At 43.8% G+C, this 20,476-nt stretch overlaps 1 protein-coding gene across 1 annotated transcript in view; it reads right to left on the bottom strand.

Moving 5' to 3' along the window:
* ADGRV1 (adhesion G protein-coupled receptor V1) overlaps nucleotides 1–20,476 on the bottom strand; it is a 1,000,765-nt gene that overhangs the window by 154,352 nt on the left and 825,937 nt on the right. Inside the window, exon 86 of the mRNA XM_063964002.1 lies at nucleotides 6,481–6,659. Coding sequence (XP_063820072.1) covers nucleotides 6,481–6,659 — 179 coding nt within the window. The remainder of the gene's footprint in view (nucleotides 1–6,480; nucleotides 6,660–20,476) is intronic.

The following is a 20,476-nucleotide window of genomic DNA, read 5'->3' as shown; positions in this document are numbered from 1 at the left end:
AGCAATATTATACTATGTTTGCTTTTATCCCCTTTTTGTGAGATTCTCTGAAATGAAGTGATGGATGGATGAAAAATCTGGAATCCCATTAGGATTGCATCCTCTCCCCCACATATGCATATTGTCTATTAGTTAGACACCATCTCACGGTACGGATTCTACCTACATATAGAAGAAACCATTGACCATGTGTTAATAGTATTACACTATTGTATTTCTTATTCTTTATTTGAGGGTCAAAATTTGATGATAAATTGATCACCTAGAAGTACCCCATATGACTTTTATCAGCGCCTGAAGACCATTTGGTGATATCTCTTTTGATGCAAAAATCATAGTGTATTAAAACAAACATCTGAAATCCAACGTTTCGGGGTTGGCACACCCCTTTGCCAAGGAGAAACATTGCTGTTTCTCCTTGACAAAGGGGTGTGCCAACCCCGAAACGTTGGATTTCAGATGTTTGTTTTAATACACTAAGATTTTTGCATCAAGTCTCTGAGTGCCGCAGTCCTTCTTGCTCGTTTTTACATTACATGTTTTCTGGAGGCACCAGAGCATCTGAACGCATAAGGAGGAGTGCCGGTCCGTACATTGTCCATATATATATATATATATATATATATATATATATATATATATAGATACAGCAAATTCGGCGGCACTCGCAGACTGAAACAGCAGGCTTAAATGCCTCTACGTTTCGGTTTTAATAACCTTCGTCAGGAATAACAAATATCAGACATTACAATCTTATATACATACAGACAGGTAACAAGTGCCAATCACCAACACCAAATAATTAACGAACAACCGGTGACGTCAGCCAGCAACTAGCTCCAGCCTTCGATATCACACCGGTTACTTAATCAAGCTAATTGAATAATTATCACCATAGTGACTTGACAACAGTGTAGCTAGAGTAATTAACCTACAATTCTAATCCAGTACAAAGTGTCCTAGCAATTCAGAAGAGATATGTAACAAGTTCACATTCCATATACAATGTAACCATGAGCTAGATGAAGTTGGAGAAGGATAAATACTCATTCAAGCCAGATGGATAAATCGTATTCAGATTATAAATCCACCTGGCTTCCTTTTGTAATAATAATTTATCACGATTGCCCCCCCGGATGTCCTCGGGGACCATATCAATAATTTTATACTTAAGGGTTGCCAGATTATGTCTCATATCTCTAAAATGCTTGGCAACCGGCTGATCCGTTTCTTTACCCTCCAGTGCCATCCTGATTGCACTGCGGTGTTGGGCCATACGGTCCCGGAATTGGCGTGTCGTTTTCCCTATATAGAATAATCCACACGGGCATCGTATGAAATACACCACATAACGGGAAGTACAAGTTAGAGTATGTTTAATAGCTATTCTCTTGCCAGTATGGGGGTGGGCAAACATGTTGCCTATTTCCATATAGGTGCATGTCGTGCACCCTAAACATTTATATACACCTGTTTTTTTAGACAAAAAGTGCTTGGCCACAGGGGGTTTTAACTTAGAGATGTCAGTATGTACAATGAAGTCTTTAATATTCCTGCCGCGTCTATAGCAGGGTAAGATCTGTTTATTTTTAAGCGAGGGTAATTCATCGTCACATTGTAGTACAGGCCAAAATCGTTTAGCAACACTAGAAATATTGGGGGTTGCTGTACTAAAGTCATTAACCCATATTACTGAGTTTGCAGTTTTGTTAACCCTATGTGTCTCTGCCGGACATTTGGGCATAAGTATTGCTCTATGCATAGCATCTACAAGTAGTGTGTTCGAATACCCACGCTGTAAAAAATGAAGCTTCGTAGCTCCCATCTGCTGCCTTTCATCATTAAGATCTGTACAAATCATATGTACCCTTAAAAATTGTGAATAGGGTAGCCCTCATTTTAGGGACGGCGGGTGGATGCTGGGGGAGGCCAATAGGCTATTGCAATCAGTCGGTTTATTATACAATGATGTTATTAACCCCTCACTAGTGCGCTTCACTACCACGTCCAAAAAATGTATACTGTCAGCTTGAATATCGTAGGTAAATTTAATGTTCACATCTTTAGTGTTCACACATTCCATCATGTCAATAAATTGTGTCTTTGTACCCTGCTAGATCATAAACATATCGTCTATGTATCTGGTGAAGAAACAAATGTTCATGGCAAACTGTTGATCACCAAAGAACAATTTGTCCTCCACCCCAAACATAAATGAGTTGGCATACGCCGGAGCGACCGGCGTCCCCATAGCGCAGCCAAGTAATTGTTTAAAGAATTTACCATCAAAAAGAAAATAATTTCTATTCAGCACTAAAGATAATAGCTGAACAAAAAAAGACAAATCTGGACCCGTATACAGCGGGTTATTGTGCAATAATTCACTCACAGCATCTATTCCACGTTGGTGGGGGATATTTGTGTACAGACTAACGACGTCAATTGTACACAACCAAAACTCCTTGGGAAGATTGTTTAATGTAGCCAATTTTCTAAGGAAAGTAGCGGTGTCTTTCAGTTAAGTCTTTTGACACTGTACCACGGGTTGCAAAAAAGCATCCAAAAATTGAGACACAGCACTATAAACAGAATTAGTGGCAGACACTATTGGTCTTCCAGGGGGAAAATATCTATCCTTGTGTAATTTGGGGAGCATATTAAAAATGGGAACCCTCGGGAACTCATTGATAAGTGCTCCTGCAGTATATGATGTAATTATATGCAAATCCACAGCGTTGTTAATAATCTCTCTTAATTCATCATAATAGCCTTTAGTAGGATCATTGCTTAATAACAAACACACCTTAGTATCAGATAACTGCCGATTGGCCTCAGCTCGATAATCAGAAACATTCTGAATCACTATCGTGCCCCCTTTGTCAGCAGGGCGCACCACTATATCCGTATATCGGGATAAATTCAACAATGCCTCTCTCTCTGATCTAGACAAATTCTGTTTAAACAGGGAGGCCTTTTTGGATATCTCCCTAACTGAATCAGACAACGTTTTAGAATAGGATTTTATAGCAGCATTAGTAGAAGGAGGATCAAACATACTCTTGCTTCTAATTGGACAAGGATCAGCTACATAATCAGAGACAGATTTATCAAAATATTCTCTTAGACATAAAGTACGATTTAATCTACTAATATCAACCATAGTATTAAACGGAACATGAGCATTAGTAGGGACAAAGGATAACCCTTTATGTAAAACTCTCATTTCAACATCAGAGAAAACACGAGATGATAAATTAAACAGCATTATTTCGTCTTTGAAGTCTTTTTTAGCTTGCCTTTCACATTGCTTGGCTCGTCGGGTTCTCCGTCTTTTTTTGGGACTTTTTGTGCCCGTGTACGGACACCTAAAGGGGGACGTCCTCTACCTGAAGATTGTCATGGGGTATCAACATCAATGTCACTATTGGAGGATCTACCTTCCATAGAAGAATCTGGTTCACAAGGTTGTCTAAATCTCCTCCTCCCCTGTCGAAATCTGGGCTGTCCAGGGCCTCCACCCCTTTGATTAACCCACAGATAGACACGGTTGTCCTCATAGTCCTTGTTAACAATGTCTCTCTTATTCTGCTTAAAGCTAATCAGTTCTTGTTTATATTTATCGACCTGTATTTGTAATTTGGACAACCAATCCCCCGTTACATCCTTAGATAATATTTCTTTACCCAAAGTCTCCATAGTTTTGATTTTATCTCTTACCAAGTTCATCTCCCGTGTAGCCTCCTTAATCACTAGGAGTAAAAGGTCAAATGAGGCCTTATTCAGAATGGCCACCCATTTCCGGCAAAACTCTGGGATGAAACGTCCAATTGTGGGGGTATTCCGTATTCTAAAACCACGAAGTAGCTTTTTCTCACAGAAATATTCGGATAACGAAACTCCGTGTAGGAAGTAGTCAACCTCCCTCTTGTGTAACTTTAAAAGTTTATGGAAAATTTGTTCCGCAGACTCGTCTCCAGTTGTGGCCGCCATTCTTTCTTTAAAGAGAATTCTCTCAGCATCAGACATGGATAGCTGGTCACCCAAGGGTAAATATATGGCTTGATATCCTGTTGCTGCACCACTGTCGGTCTCCATTTTCCACACACACAAAGTGATTCACCGTGACAAACACTGATCCCTGGTGTAATGGTCTCGGGTGCCTTAGTTAGGGCTGGAACGGTGTCCACCCAATATATACAGCGTGCAAGCTCGCCACTCACGATTCACAAAAACATCATGCTGGGTGCCTTCCAAGTCATCAATAGATACAGCAAATTAGGCGGCACTCACAGACTGAAACAGCAGGCTTAAATGCTTCTACGTTTCGGTTTTAATAACCTTCGTCAGGAATAACAAATATCAGACATTACAATCTTATATACATACAGACAGGTAACAAGTGCCAATCACCAACACCAAATAATTAACGAACATCCGGTGAAGTCAGCCGGCAACGAGCTCCAGCCTTCGATATCACACCAGTTTCTTAATCAAACGAATTGAATAATTATCACCATAGTGACTAGACAACAGTGTAGCTAGAGTAATCAACCTAGAATTCTAATCCAGTACAAAGTGTCCTAGCAATTCAGAAGAGATATGTAACAAGTTCACATTGCATATACTACATATGTATTCTTGACAAAAATCCTGTGGGGATTGAAACGTTGAATCAGTGTCCGCTGTGTCCGTGAGTTTTATTTCCTGACGAAAAATGTCTCTGAGTGCCGCACTATTGCTATCCTATATATATATATATATATATATATATATATATATATATATATCTCGGTACATAGTCCACCAATGTCATTGTTAGGAAGGTATAAAAATGAACTTGTCATAAACATATGAAACATAACAGTAATGTAGATACTGTAGCATGTAGTGTTGCAGAGGCTTTTAATCTACAGATCAGGGGCCAAAACCTGAGTCACCATGACATTCAGAGACATTATGATGCTTAATTTAAAGAGAATAGATTGTGAATTACAATTAATTATAAATATTTTTATATTAATAATATAATTTCGTATATATATATGCCCAATGTCCAACCAATCACTTTAATGATACTGTATTTAAAGGGTGCGGATTATTTGATCTACACTAAAAAGGTCTACAATCAGTAGGTCGACCACTAATGGTCGACATGCATTAGGTTGACAGGGTCAAAAGGTCTACAGTACATGGAATGAGTAAACAGTAGAAAAGGTCGAAAGGGTCAAAAGGTCGACACAATAAAGGTATACAAAATTTCGTTTCTGTGTTTTGTCACTTTTCTGCCACAAACAACCCCATCAGTGTAGCGCTTCACTCACCATGCTTCGGGCAAGGTTACTATTCCCAATCGTAGTCCACGAGGACGGTAAAAGTAAAAAAAATTGAGAAAATCCAAAAACATGTGTCGACCATTTGATCCTGTTGACATTTGAACATGATGACCTTTTGAACTGTCTAACTTTTACATGTTGACCTTTTGACACCGTTGACATAATGCATGTTGATCATTAGTGATCGACTTATTGACTGTAGACCTTTGTAGTGTAGATCTGTATACTGGATACCGTATTTCAATGCATATTTGTTTGCCACTATGTTTACAAAACATACAAACTTTCTATGTGTTATATGTTTTTGTCGTAATAATAACTGACACCAAATCCCATTTTTATCAACCAGTTCACCCAGTCAGATGTCATCCTTACTTGTAAAGTATTTAACCACTTGACAGGCATGGTCGCATCAGATTCGACCCCGCCTGCAGTGCTCTATCTGACCTGGTCGCACAGGATGCGACCAGTCAGATAGAGAGTGTTAGCAGCGGCAGGGAAGGGAAACTGTTCCCCGCTGCTGCTATCAGAGGGACCGGAAGGTCCCTCTGCCTCCCTGCATTCTCCCCTACTGATTGCGTGCTGCCGATCACTGCTGATCGGTCAGCATGACAGGACCCTCCCCTCCAGCACCTGCAGACAATAGCAGCCGCTGGGGAAGTGTAAATTAACCCCCCCCCCCCCCCCCCCCAAGCTCCCCCTTTGTACCTGGAGGCTGTCCCAGCTTTCAAAATGAAAGCCGCAATGTTTCTGATGTTCCGATGGACACTATGTTCCCGATCGATGTTCTGATGTTTGGGGGAAAATGTCAAAAAAGTTTTTTAAAAAATCATTCATGTTTTTCACCTAATTCACTCATAAAAAAACCCGACAATTTCTGAGCGGTTTTTGGGGGAAAAAATTGTCAGGTAAGTGGTTAAAGGAAAATACCTGCCTTGAATTCTAAACTTCCTAAACCAGCTGTGATTTCCACCAGTCTATAAAGACATGGTAATGATGGATTGAGGCTGAATCTAATCAGTCCCTATTTTCGAGTCTGGAAAGTTGGGAGATATGGGAAGTACATTAAATCCAAAATGAAGATGACGGATGAGAGATGTTAAGATCCTCTATCCTGTTGGTTACATCGCAATATTTTCTTACTTACATGTCACCATGGACCAATCCATAGATCTCGGCCATATTTTTTTTGTAGATACTTTTCAGAATAACTATGTGCAGCGCCACAACTACAGCAGGAAGTCCCCATCCCAGTATGAAGAAGACCAAATTGCGTCGATCAGCGTGTTCATCATTCATCACCAGAACATACCAAAAATTAATTGCCTAAAAGACAATAAGGCAGCAATGACAATCAAGCTCTAACAGTAAATACAATTTTTCTAAATGTAAACTCATCACTACACAATAATGCATTCAGGTTAGTAGATGCATCCACATAGAGGAGTAAAGAAGCCTTTATAACATTTGGCAATACACAATTAACCAGTGATATAGCTGTAAACAGTACAATTGAGCAGTAATTACAAGAGGCATTCATTTGAGTGCAGTAAAGTAGTTCCACCACTGGATACAATAATTGGTATCCACTTTTATCAACAAGACATATGTGTCATCCTTGTGCAAGCTAAAGCTGATCATTATTATTATTATTATTATTATTATCCTTTATTTATATGGCGCCACAAGGGATCCGCAGCGCCCAATTACAGATTACTGTACATAAACAAAATAATCAAAACAGGAAAATAGTGACTTACAGTTGAAAACAATATAGGACAAGTACAGGGTAAATAAATATAGCTACAGCAGCAGACAACACTGACATAAGTATCAGGGTGGCAGAAAGCCGCAGGATTTGGTGCCAATGAATACGGTTTAAGCAAGCGAAGGATAAGCACATGAGGGTTGAGGACCCTGCTCCTGAGAACGTACATTCTAAAGGGGAGAGGCAGACAGACAGGAGTGACACAGTGGGTAGACAGTGAGCGTGGAACAGAGGGTTAGGATGAGATTAGGCTGGGTTTGGTGAAGAAGTGGGTCTTCAGAGTCCGTTTGAAGTTTTGTAGAGGTGGAGAATCGGAGGGGGAGAGTTAGAGAATTCCAGAGAAAGAGAGCAGCACGTGAGAAATCTTGAAAGTAGCCGTGAGAGGAAGTAATCAGTAGGCAGGAGAGGCGTTGTGCATTAGCGGAGCAAAGAGGACAGGTGGGAGTGTAGAGGGAGATAAGGTCAGTGATGTAAATAAGAGAGGAGTGGGTGAGGGCTTTGTAAGTGAGTGTGAGAGGTTTGAATTGGATTCTGAAAGAAAAGGAAAGCCAGTGAAGGGCTTGTAGGAGAGGGGAGGTGGACGTAGTGTGTTTGGTGAGGAAGATGGGCCGGGCTGCAGCATTGAGGATAGATAGGTTGCAGAGGCATTTTTCAGGGATGCTAGCTAGGAGGGGATTATAGTAGGTCAGACTGGAAATGACCAGTGAGTGGATAATGGTCTTAGTAGCAACCTGGGTGAGAAAGGGTCTGATCCTGGAAATATTTTTTTATGAAAATGGCAGGTTTTTGAGAGATGCTGAATGTGTAGTTTGAAGGAGAGGGAGGAGTCAAGGATTACGCCAAGACAGTGCACTTGGGGGCTAGAGGAGATAGAAGTGCCATCAATAGATAATGAGATTGTGGCAGGTGAGGTTATACGGGAGGGAGGGAAGATGATCAGCTCAGTCTTAGACATGTTAAGTTTAAGGAAGTGCTGGGACATCCAAGAAGATATAGCAGAGAGACAGTTGGAGATACGAATGAGGAGAGCAGGGGAGAGGTCAGGGGAGGAAAGGCAGATTTGAGTATCATCAGCATAGAGATGGTATTGGAAGTTAAAAGAGCTAAAGTAATGCCAATTCCTTGGTTTTACATAACTTGCCACATACAGTAGAAGGCTATGAGAACAAATGTAAGGCCTACAATGAGTGTTATTTCATGTATATGTGATCACACACAGTATATGTCAGTGACAGGCAGAGCCAGATTAACAATGGGATGGATGGAGCTGCAGCTCCATGCCTCCACAAAAAATAGGCCCATCATCACAGCAGTATGATGATGACCAGCTGCTTAGCTGTTAATATATCATACGTAATGAAACTATATTTCTTGTTTTCTCACAAAATTATGCTATTTATGGAACTAATAGTATGGGGGATGTGCACACCTATATGACACTTGTCACACCCACACAGCAATGGTCACAGCTCCTCCCCTTCTCAGCATAGGCCAGGGGTGGCCGGACTTTTGGGACCTGGGATCTACTCTTTGTTCACTTACTTACCGGTGATCTACTGACCTCAAATAACACCAATACTGATGCACACATCTGAAAATAGCATTAAGAATGACGCCATCAAATACAGATGGAGCCGCTCTTATCTATAGCAGCCCCATCGCAAACGTGTACTCCCGGTGTGACTAAGCGATCTGTCCGCCTAGTCACGCCGGGAGTGCACATAGACACCCGCCTGGACGGAGACGCTCTCCATTCAAGTAAATGGGGCACATGTCCGGGTGGGCGTGCCTGACCAGATTGAGACGCTCACAGCGTCTAGGGGCTCCCAGGTCACAGACGGAGCCACAACTAGCGTGGCTCCATCTGTAATAATACATTAATAACGCACACATTTAAAAATAGCATTAGTAATGACAACACTAAATAAAAATGGCCCTCATTCCGAGTTGATCACACCAAGCAACTTTCTGCTGCTGGTGCGATCAACTAATCTCCAACTATGGGGGAGTGTATTTTAGCATAGCAGGGCTGCGATCGCTTGTGCTGCCCTGCTATGCTAAAAACTTTTCTCACAAATCAAGACCAATCAAGACCAGCCCTGGACATACTTATCCTGTGCAACGGATCCAGCAATGATGGGCTCAGCTTTGACGTCAGACATCTGCCCTCCTTTCGCCTGGACACGCCTGTGTTTTTCTTACCACTCCCTGAAAACGGTCTCCAACGGCCCCGGAACGCCTTCCTGCAGTCAATCTTCTTGCGGTCTCCACTGCAACCGCTTTCTCTGCTGGGCAACGACGGGCGTACGTAATGCGCACGGCGCTCATGCGCATTCCAGACCCGATCGCACCGCTGTGAGGAAGTGCAGCGTGCGATCGGGTCGGAATGAGGGCCCATACCAATAGTAGTGTCCACATTACAAAAAATACATTAATATTAATAAACACAATCTTGTCATGATTGTATGCAGAACAGCCCCCTGTGCAACTCCCCACCCCCTGCAGTTTCCCCCTGTGCAGAATACCCATCCCCCTCACAGTGCACAACAGCCCCCAGTGCAACCCCCCACCCTCTGCAGTTTCCCCCTGTGCAGAATACCCCCTCCCTCTCACAGTGCAGAACAGCCCCCTGTGCAATAACCATCCTCCCTGTGCAGAATAGCTTGCTGTGCAACATCCCCCTCTGTGCAGATACACCCATGTGCAGAATACCCCCCTTCCCACTCCCATTGCAGAACAGCCTGCTGTGCAACATACTGTCCCCCTACATCCCCCCTATGCAGAACCCCCTCCCAGTGCATAATAGACCCCTGTGCAGAACTCACGCTGGCTGGCTTGAGTGCCTCCCAGCTGGCTGGCTGGCTTTCCGCTGACTGGCTGGCTGGCTCCCCCCTGGCTGGCTCTCCGCTGGCACGTGCCTGCTCACTCTGCTTCCCGCTGCCGCTGTCCTGCCGCCACTTCACTCCTCACATCTCGTTCCCAATGATGCATTGCGCGGGTGTGTGGCTGACATCATGATGTCACCCGCACCATGCATCATTGGGAACGCTCTGGACTCACAGCGATCAAAGGCAGCAAGTACAGTTTAATGAATAAGTTGGTCGCGATTTACCAGCGTGAGCTCCGCGAGCTCTCGGTAGATCACGATCAACGTTTTCGCCAGCACTGGCATAGGCCCTTCAACATTTTCAGCCCCAGGCCCATGTTGCCGTTAATCCGGCCCTGGTGGCAAGCTAGAGTGATGGGTTTGGTTCACAATCTAAGTCTTGGATGTCAAAGTATATTTGGACTGATGCAGGGTTGGGCTAACACCAGTTGTTGTAGTAGCAATGGTTTTGTGCATGCCCAGAAAGAGGATGAATTCATATGCGTGTATGCAGATTTGTATGGATCTGATACTTGAATCTGCTTATGACTGAAGATGCGGGATAGGGGAAGGGGAGGGAAACTGTAATATAGGCCGGGTACAGGGCCTTTTTTAGATGTAGTTGGAGTTCTGTCCTGCGCCCCTGAGTACCAATTATTGGTACTGCCCGTGCGCAAATGATACGGCGACACATGATGGCAGGAAACTGTCAGTGATTGACAGTCTGCTGCCATCTGGGGGGTGGTGACAGCCTCTGTTTGTGAAAATGGAGGCATGTCTCTGCGGTTTAGGGGGAGGGAAGAGTCAAGGGTCCAGATTTCCTGGCCTCTGCGACAGACGGTATGCGCTTCACCATGGGTGCCATAAGCCTCAGATAACTGATGCCGTAAGCCAGCTGATTACTGTAATAGTTATACGATGCTGCATCCTAGGACCCAGGTCGGATCACTACTGCAGCAGGAGTTGTTTGCTTGTAATAGACACCTACATTATCACTGCTGCTTCCAAGGAAGCAGCAGTGATAGCAACTCCAACCACTGGCAGGATGTAATGCAGTCCAAGACTGCCGGAGGTGCGGTTTGCCAGCCGATCTTTGACTTTATTTAAAGGGACAATCACTTACAAGCAGTGGTGCAAGTGTGCGGGTATGGTCGGATACGACGTACCCTTAAGAATTTGGCAGCGAGTACGCCGTACCGCCACCTGCACACATTTCAGCATACCAGTGACGCGCCTCGCCATTACTGCCACCTCACACTTTAGGAAGAGAGGAGAGCACAGCATGCGCCTCTCCTCTCCTGCCTGACACAGTGACAGTCCGGCGGCATGGCGTGCACTGAAACGCCGGTTCGTGAGCCAATCAGAGCTCCCGGACCGGCAGCCAATTAGGAGCTACCGCTGCCGGAACGCGAGCCCTGATTGGCTTGCGGACCGGTGCCATATCTAAAATATGGGATGCCGCTGCCGCAGGTGCCGCAGGTGGATGCGGAGACCGTTGAGGGCAGGAGGGGCACGTGCTGTGCTCTCCTCTCCCCTGCAGCAGAAGATGACAGTGCAGTGAGTTGCAATGCTGGGGCATACCTGGCACTCTAGGGGCATGTGTATCTGGCAAAGTGGGAGCATATCTGGCACTGTGGGGGCATATCTGGCACTCTGGGAACATGTGTATCTGGCAAAGTAGGGGCATATCTGGTACTCTGGGGGCTTGTGTATCTGGCAAAGTAGGGGCATATCTGGCACTCTGGGGGCATATCTGGCACTCTGGTGGGAATATCTGGCATTCTGGGGGCAGGTATATCTGGCACTGTGGGGCATATCTGGCCCTCTGGTGGGAATATCTGGCACTCTGGGGGCATGTATATCTGGCACTGGGGGCATATCTTTCTCCTTTATCTGCAGGTAATCTACACTCATTTGCAGTTTGGATCTGCTCAGAATATACATGCAGCAGTGATATTGTTATTATACTAGGTAATCAACACTGTCAATTTGTATATTATAAGCTACTGTATATTGTATTCTAGGATGAAACTTTATTGCAGCTTTGAAATAGTTGGTAACTGCTATCTCAGTGTTTGTTTTAGTTGAGTTTTATGGCATGCTCTGTAAACGGGGTGGGATGTTAGGCCCTGATTGTAATTACTAGACACACATAGATACTTAACATTCATAAGTGTGGCCGGAGAGACTAACCAGCCACACGTGTAATGGCGGCGGCAGCACTGAAGGGGTTAACCCCTAGTGCCCGGCGCCATTAGGAGGACAATGGGCGCTTGGCGCCACTTTTAAACTGTGCACTGGCTCTAGTCGCCATCTTTAAATGTATTGTGGGTGCTAGGCACCGGGTATTTAAAATATGTTGAATAATGTGTCATATGTTATATCGCTGCGCAGTGCGCAGTTGGAGAACTGATGGACAGGGCACTTATGAGGAAAGTACAAGGTATTTTGTTTCTAAAAAGGCCTTGAAAATAGTTTTTGGAGACACTGTTTGCATAGGAAGTCGTATGGTAATTGTCCTAGCTCCAGACTTGCTATGTACAAGTAAGTGTCAATTAGCCGGCCTCTTGGTGGCCAAACATCTTTGAAATGCAAACGAAGGTGGAAGGAAGACTGTTTGTTGTGTTGCAGCCTTTCCTGTTGTAATCCCAAGCACTGGGTTTGCATGGAGATGTGAATGAGACAGAAACATTTGTATTTGAAGCTATGTGTTAAATGTCTCAATGGCGAAGTGTAAACTCCCAGGTGGTAGGAATTGGAGTTTAAATTATACAAAACTTTGTGTGTGACAGGAAAGAGGAAATTGTTTTATTCATTTGTATGTATTTTGTAAGATATCCTGATTAGATGGAAATTACTCAGGGGGGACATGACCCCCTGTTGTACTGTGTGGAAAATTGACATAAAAAGGAGGCCTGCGAGCATCCAGAGTGCAATATACCATTTTGATTCTGCTGTAACATCTTGCTGTATTGCTCAGCCTTTTTGAAGGCTGTATTTGGGCAAATAAAGATCTTCTGCCTAAAGACGACGCTTCATCTTGTGACCTGCAGGCCTATGCAAAACATAGCCCCGTTCTCCGGCTGTCCCGGGAGCACCCCAACGTCTCCAAGTTACCGCCAGCTACCGGTAGAGGACTAGTGGGGATTCGTCCATACCACACAGATGTGGTAAGGCAGCGTGTCGGCACATACAGAGCAGAACCGTGGTTCTAAACGCCACGGCAGGTTAAGAGTTTGGTGGTGGCAGCATAAATCCGCCAACAGCGCAGTCGATGGAGTCAGTAACAGGCGGTTACTGACGGTAAGCGGGAATCTCCTATGTGGTCAGGTCCCGTGTGACCTAAGCATCCATTCTGTGTACTGGGGACGGGACCGTCCGGTCACAATTAGGTAAGATGCTAGGCTGAACAGCAGCTGGCTGAACAGGGTTTTATTATAAGGGTTGTTTAAAAGGGTTAAGAAAATATTACAATATAGACTTACCCAGGACTTACCAGGACGAAAACAGACGGAAACATCCCACCGACGTTACAGAAAAACATCCTCCCTCCCTTTCATTCCCAATCATCTGTGCATTTCAGCGTATGGATATATTTTACCAACTACAATCCTCATGACCTCTAAGAACAAAATGCAACCAATTTTGTATATAATCATTTACATTGTGATTTACATGTGATTGTACATACCTGTTTATCACTTTGCTCTATCATGCACAGCTAACATACAGCGGAACAACACCAGTAAATAGTCACCTGAACTTTTAACTTGAACAAGTGAAACCTTATACTCTCAGCCTAGATAACTCTGGTTTCATCTCAAACTAACTATGTTCCACAAATTGATTTTCTGCATTGCTCTTCATGGAGTCTTCATAAAGACCATTGCATCATTCAGTCTCCCAGCAACTCAGCCCTCTGTACATGTTGCCCCCTCAATTCTACACTCCCCTCTTATTAGCAGGGCCAGTTCTCGGCCTTTTTGCGCCCCGGGCGGGTAGTATGGGCGCGGCTTCATACAGGGGGCATGGTCAGTTACGCCCCCTGTACAGTTGTAGCGCCGCTGAAATGCTGTGCGGTGCGCGATGACGTCATCGCGCACCGCACAGCAAAGGTCCTCTCCACGAAGGGAAACTAGACGCTACACGTCTAGTTCCCTTCGTGGAGAGGACCTTTGCTGTGCGGTGCGCGATGACGTCATCGCACACCGCACAGTAAAGGTCCTCTCCACGAATGGAAACTAGACGCTACGCGTCTAGTTCCCTGACGCCCTTCACAGCGGGACGCAGCGGCAACGGGGCACAGCGGGGGGCACAGCACTCAGTAGGGGATCTTGCCATGGTGCGTCGCCCTCCGGATGGCGCCGGCGCCCTACGGAAGGCGGCGCCCCGGGCAAAAGTCCTGGTGCCCGTGGCAAGATCCGCTACTGCTTATTAGCACTCATGAGCTTTTCACTTCCTTATACTCATTGACAATAACATCTACAACCTCTCACAATAAAAATTTTTCGCAAACCTCTGATACTCACATTTATCTCTCACTTCTGCTTCTGATAGCTGGTGACATTTCACCAAATCCAGGACCCAGCCACTTGCATCACTCACATTCACCTGATTCACAGCAACATAGAAATCCAGCTAACCTCATAAACATCACGTGTCTTCCATCACCCTCCAGATCACTAAAATGTGCCTTATGGAATGCACGCTCTGTTTGTAACAAATTAACATCCATCCATGACCTCTTCATATCCAACAACATCAATCTGCTGGCTATAACAGAAACCTGGCTCACACCATCTGACACAGCCTCCCCTACAGCACTGGCACATGGTGGTCTCCACTTTACACACACCTCCAGACCCGGTAACCATAAAGGAGGAATTGGACTTTTACTTTCCCAATCTTTTGCATACACTGTTCTACCACAGGTTCCATCACTCACATTTACATCATTTGAAGTACATTCCATTAGGGTTTACTCTCCTTTCTCTCTGTGTGTTGCAGCTATCTACTGCCCACCTGGGCAAGATTTTTCTGCCTGGCTCCCTCACTTCCTATACTCTGACATCTCCACCATTATCATGGGTGATTTCAATATTGCTATTGATTGTCCAAAATCTGCTGCTCATGGCTCCAAACTACTCTCTCTAACCTCCTCTCTTGGCCTCTCCCAATGGACTGACTCCTCTACTCATCAGGAGGGCCACTGACTTGATCTAGTATTCACCAGACTATGCTCCATCTCTGAACTCACTAACACTCCTTTCCCCCTCTCAGATCACAACCTTATCACTTGCATGCTCTCCTCCGTTAATTCAAACCCTGTGTTGCTGAAGTCCTCCAATCTACCTCAAACCCGCAGAAATAGTAACACAATTAATCTTCAAGAACTTTCCACTTCACTCCAACAACTGCTTTCACCTATTTCTGCATTCACCTCTCCTGAGATGGCTGTATCACACCTTAATGAGACACTAGAACTAGCCCTTGATAAAGTGGCTTCAGCTACCCATCACACTCCACGTAGGCCTAGATGTCAACCATGGCACTCCAAATTAACAAGACAACTCACACAAAAACTTGAACGTCAGTGGCGTAAATCTCGTATTTCAAGTGACTTCCTCACATATAAGACTGTCTACCATTCTTATAAAAATGCCCTGGACACTGCCAAACAAACATATTTCCAAACTCTTATCTCTGCTCAAGCCTCTAACCCCAAACGACTCCTTAATACATTTAAATCACTTCTGAATCCTCCCTCACCTACCCCACCAGCCACTATCAAGGCACAGGATCTTGCTTCCTACTTCAAGGAGAAGATTGTTAAGATCCAAGATGAAATGGTATGCTCTTCGGCAGCCAGTGACCTGCTCCGTTCTTTACCTGAACCCTCTGGCACTCTTTCTTCATTTGATCCCACAAATGAAGATGAAGTATCATCACTCTTCTCATCCTGCTTCTCTACTACCTCTCCTCTTGATCCTTTACCCTCACAAATAAGTAAAGCTCTGTCTCTGGTGCTCATTCCTACCTTAACTAACATCTGTAATCTCTCTCTCTCTCTACTGGTATTTTTCCTTCACTCTTCAAGCATGCAGTGATTACTCCCATTTAAAAAAAACAAAATTCTGACCCTAATGCTCTCTCAAACTACCGCCCTATCTCTCAGCTCCCTTGTCTCTCTAAGCTACGTGAGAGACTTGCCTACACTCGACTCACACACTTTCTTAACTCATACACTTTGTTGGACCCACTTTAGTCAGGCTTCCGTTCCCAACATTCCTTAGAGACAGCACTGACTAAAGTGGTTAATGATTTGGTCACTACGAAGTCTAAAGGCCACTACTCACTACTTATTCTTCTAGATCTATCTGCTGCATTTGACACTGTAGACCACTCTCTTCTCATACAGACACTACAATCCCTAGATCTTAAAGACACAGCCCTTTCTTGGTTCCTATCCTACCTATCTAATCGCTCCTTCAGTGTTCGCTTCTCTGAATCTACCTCCTCTTCGCTACCTCTTTCAGTTGGAGTACCGCAAGGCTCAGTCTTGGGTCCTCTGCTTTTCTCTATCTATACCTCATCTCTTGGTAAACTAATCAGCTCTTTTGGTTTTCAGTATCATCTGTACGCAGATGATACTCAAATCTACATATCCTCAACTGACTTGTCCCTATCTGCACTGGGCCGGGTCATTGAATGCCTTTCTGCCATTTCATCCTGGATGACATCTCGCCACCTCAAACTGAATATTTCAAAGACAGAGTTAATTATATTTCCAGCGGCCAATAGAAGGTACCAACCCGATATCTCTATCACTGTTGAAAACTCGACTATCTACCCTACCCCACAAGCTCACTGCCTAGGTGTCATCCATGACTCTGATCTGTCCTTTGTTCCCCAAATTCAATCTGTCTCAAGATCATGTTACATGCATCTAAAAAACATATCCAAAATACGACCATACCTTACACTGCTAAAACTCTAATACATGCTCTCATTATCTCCCGTATGGATTATTGCAATAGTCTCCTAACTGGTCTTCCCAAAACGAGACTCTCACCACTACAATCCATTCTGAATGCAGCAGCGAGGCTTATCTTCCTCGCTAGACGTTCATCGTCTGCAGATCCACTCTGTCAGTCCCTCCATTGGTTACCTGTACTCTACCGCATTCAATATAAAATACTTTTACTCACACACAAGGCCCTTAACCAAACTACACCAACGTACATCACTTAGCTTATCTCAAAATATCTCCCAACCCGACCTCTTGGCTCTTCACAAGACCTGCGTCTCTCATCCACACTCATTGGCCCTCATTCCCAGTTGTTCGCTCGCTAGCTGCTTTTAGCAGCATTGCACACGCTAAGCCGCCGCCCTCTGCGAGTGTATCTTACCTTAGCAGAATTGCGAACGAAAGATTCGCAAAATTGCGAATAGAAATTTCTTAGCAGTTTCTGAGTAGCTCGACACTGCCACTGCGATCAGTTCAGTCAGTTTCGTTCCTGGTTTGACGTCACAAACACACCCAGCGTTCGCCCAGGCACTCCCCCATTTCTCCAGCCACTCCCGCATTTTCCCCAGAAACGGCAGCGTTTTTTCACACACACCCATAAAACGGCCAGTTTCCGCCCAGAAACACCCACTTCCTGTCAATCACACTCCGATCACCAGAACGAAGAAAAATCCTTGTAATGCCGTGAGTAAAATACGTAACTTTTGAGTAAAAAAACTAAGCGCATGCGCTCTGCGAACCATGTGCATGCGCAGTAAGCGACTAATCGCAATATAGAGAAAATCGGCAATGAGCGAACAACTCGGAATGAGGGCCATTACTCGCTCCCACTCACAATTACAGGACTTTCATCGGGCTGCACCCACTCTGTGGAATGCCCTACCATGCACAATAAGACTCTCCTCTAGTCTCCAAACCTTCAAGCGTTCCCTGAAAACTCACCTCTTTAGGCAAGCATATCAAATTCCAGAACCGCCCACATAACTTTCATAAACCTTCCTATCAAATTGCATCCACTCTGTACAGTCCACACATATCCTCACATGTCTTCTCATTCTATGCAATAGATAGTACCTTTCCTTGTGTATCTATTTCCCTATAGAAACATAGAAACATAGAATTTGTCGGCAGATAAGAACCACTTGGCCCATCTAGTCTGCCCCTTATTTTTTTTTATTTTTTTTATATTATTTTTTAACACTAACCTTATTTGATCCTTATTTCTTTGTAAGGATATCCTTATGTCTATCCCATGCATGTTTAAATTGCTCTACTGTCTTAGCCTCTACCACCTCTGATGGGAGGCTATTCCACTTGTCCACTACCCTTTCTGTGAAATAATTTTTCCGCAAATTTCCCCTGAACCCCCCCCCCCTCCAGTCTCAGTGCATGTCCTCGTGTCCTATTGCTTCTCTTCATTTGGAGAATGTTTCCCTCCTGGACTTTGTTAAAACCCTTCATATATTTGAAAGTTTCTATCATGTCCCCCCTTTCCCTTCTCTGCTCCAAACTATACATATTGAGATTTCTTAGTCTTTCTGGGTATGTTTTGTGATGTAGGCCATGCACCATTTTAGTTGCCCTCCTTTGTACAGTTTCTAATGTATTAATATCCTTTTGAAGATATGGCCTCCAGAACTGAATACAGTATTCTAGATGAGGCCGTACCAATGACCTATACAGTGGCATTATTACTTCTTTCTTTCTGCTGCTGATTCCCCTCCCAATGCAGCCAAGCATCTGACTAGCCTTCCTCATTGCCTTGTTACATTGCTTACCTGCTTTTAAGTCATCTGAAATAGTGACTCCTAGATCCCTTTCCTCCTCAGTAGTTTCCAGTATAGTGCCATTAATACTGTATTTAGCTTTAGGATTTTTGAGACCCAAGTGCATGATTTTGCATTTTTTGGCATTAAACTGTAATTGCCAGACTCTTGACCATTCCTCTAGTCTACCTAGATCCTCAATCATTTGTTTTACCCCACCTGGTGTGTCTACCCTGTTGCATACCTTTGTGTCATCTGCAAAAAGGCATACTTTCCCTTTAATGCCATTTGCAATGTCACCAATAAAGATATTAAAAAGCACTGGTCCAAGTACAGATCCCTGGGGTACTCCACTGGTAACATTTCCCTCCTGTGAATGCACTCCATTTACCACAACTCTCTGTTTTCTATCCTTCAACCAAGATCTTATCCATTCAATAATCCTAATATCCAATCCCAAACTTTCAAGTTTATTTAGCAATCTGCGATGTGGAACTGTGTCAAAAGCCTTACTAAAGTCTAGATAAGCTATATCCATGGCTCCACCTTTATCCATCACTTTAGTCACACAATCAAAAAAGTCAATAAGATTTGTTTGACATGATCTCCCCCCAGTGAATCCATGCTGTTTGGGATCCAGTAAATTGCCGGATTTGAGATAATCTACAACTCTTTCTTTTAAGAGTGTTTCCATCAATTTCCCTACTACTGATGTAAGACTCACTGGTCTGTAGTTGTTTGCCTCTTCATTGCTTCCACTTTTGTGCAGTGGGACTACGTTTGCTCTTTTCCAGTCCCCTGGAATTTCTCCTGTAGCTAATGACTGGTTGAATAATTCTGTCAATGGTGCTACCAGCACCTCTTTAAGTTCTTTTAATATCCTTGGATGTATCCCACCTGGCCCCATAGATTTGTCCAATTTCAGCTTTGAGAGTTCTGTTAGGACCTTCTCCTCTGTAAATGTACTTGTTTCATTTTCCTGAATATCCCTGCAACTTAACTGTGGCCCCTTCCCCTCTCTTTCAGTAGTAAATACTGAGCAAAAATAATCATTAAGATGATCTGCTATTAAATTGTCTCCTTCAACAAGACTCCCAGTGTCCGTCTTTAGTTTTATAATTCCGCCTTTTGTTTTTCTCTTTTCGCTTATATACCTAAAAAAAGTTTTGCCTCCTTTACCCACTGACTGGGCCATTTTCTCCTCAGCTTGTGCCTTTGCACATTTGATTACCTTCTTTGTCTCCTTCTGTCTAACAAGATATATCTTTTTGTCTTCATTATTTTGTGTCTGCTTATATTTCCTAAAAGCCATCTTTTTTGCTCTCACAATATTTGCTACTTCTTTTGCAAACCACACTGGCTTCCTTTTCCTTGTGTTTTTCCTAACAGTTTTGATACAAAGGTCTGTTGCCTTCAATATTGCACATTTGAATGTTTCCCACCTCTCCTGCACTGTTTCCAAGTTCCTCCACTCTGCCAAAGAATCGCTTACACATTTTCCAATCCCTACAAAATCAGCCTTCCTAAAATCCAACACCTTTGTTTTTGTATGGGACGAGTAAGTTTGCGAGCAGGACCTTCCTACCTCTATGACTGTTTGTTATCACCCAGTTTGTTATTGTTATTTCAAATTGTAAAGCCCAACGGAATTTGCTGCGCTATATAAGAAACTGTTAATAAATAAATAAATAATAATATCTGGCACTCTGGTGGGAA

This window comes from Pseudophryne corroboree, chromosome 1 (genome assembly GCF_028390025.1).
Source record: "Pseudophryne corroboree isolate aPseCor3 chromosome 1, aPseCor3.hap2, whole genome shotgun sequence".
Classification (NCBI taxonomy): Eukaryota; Metazoa; Chordata; class Amphibia; order Anura; family Myobatrachidae; genus Pseudophryne; species Pseudophryne corroboree.
Note: the sequence above shows the minus strand (reverse complement) of the source record. Positions and strands in the feature narration are given on the sequence as shown.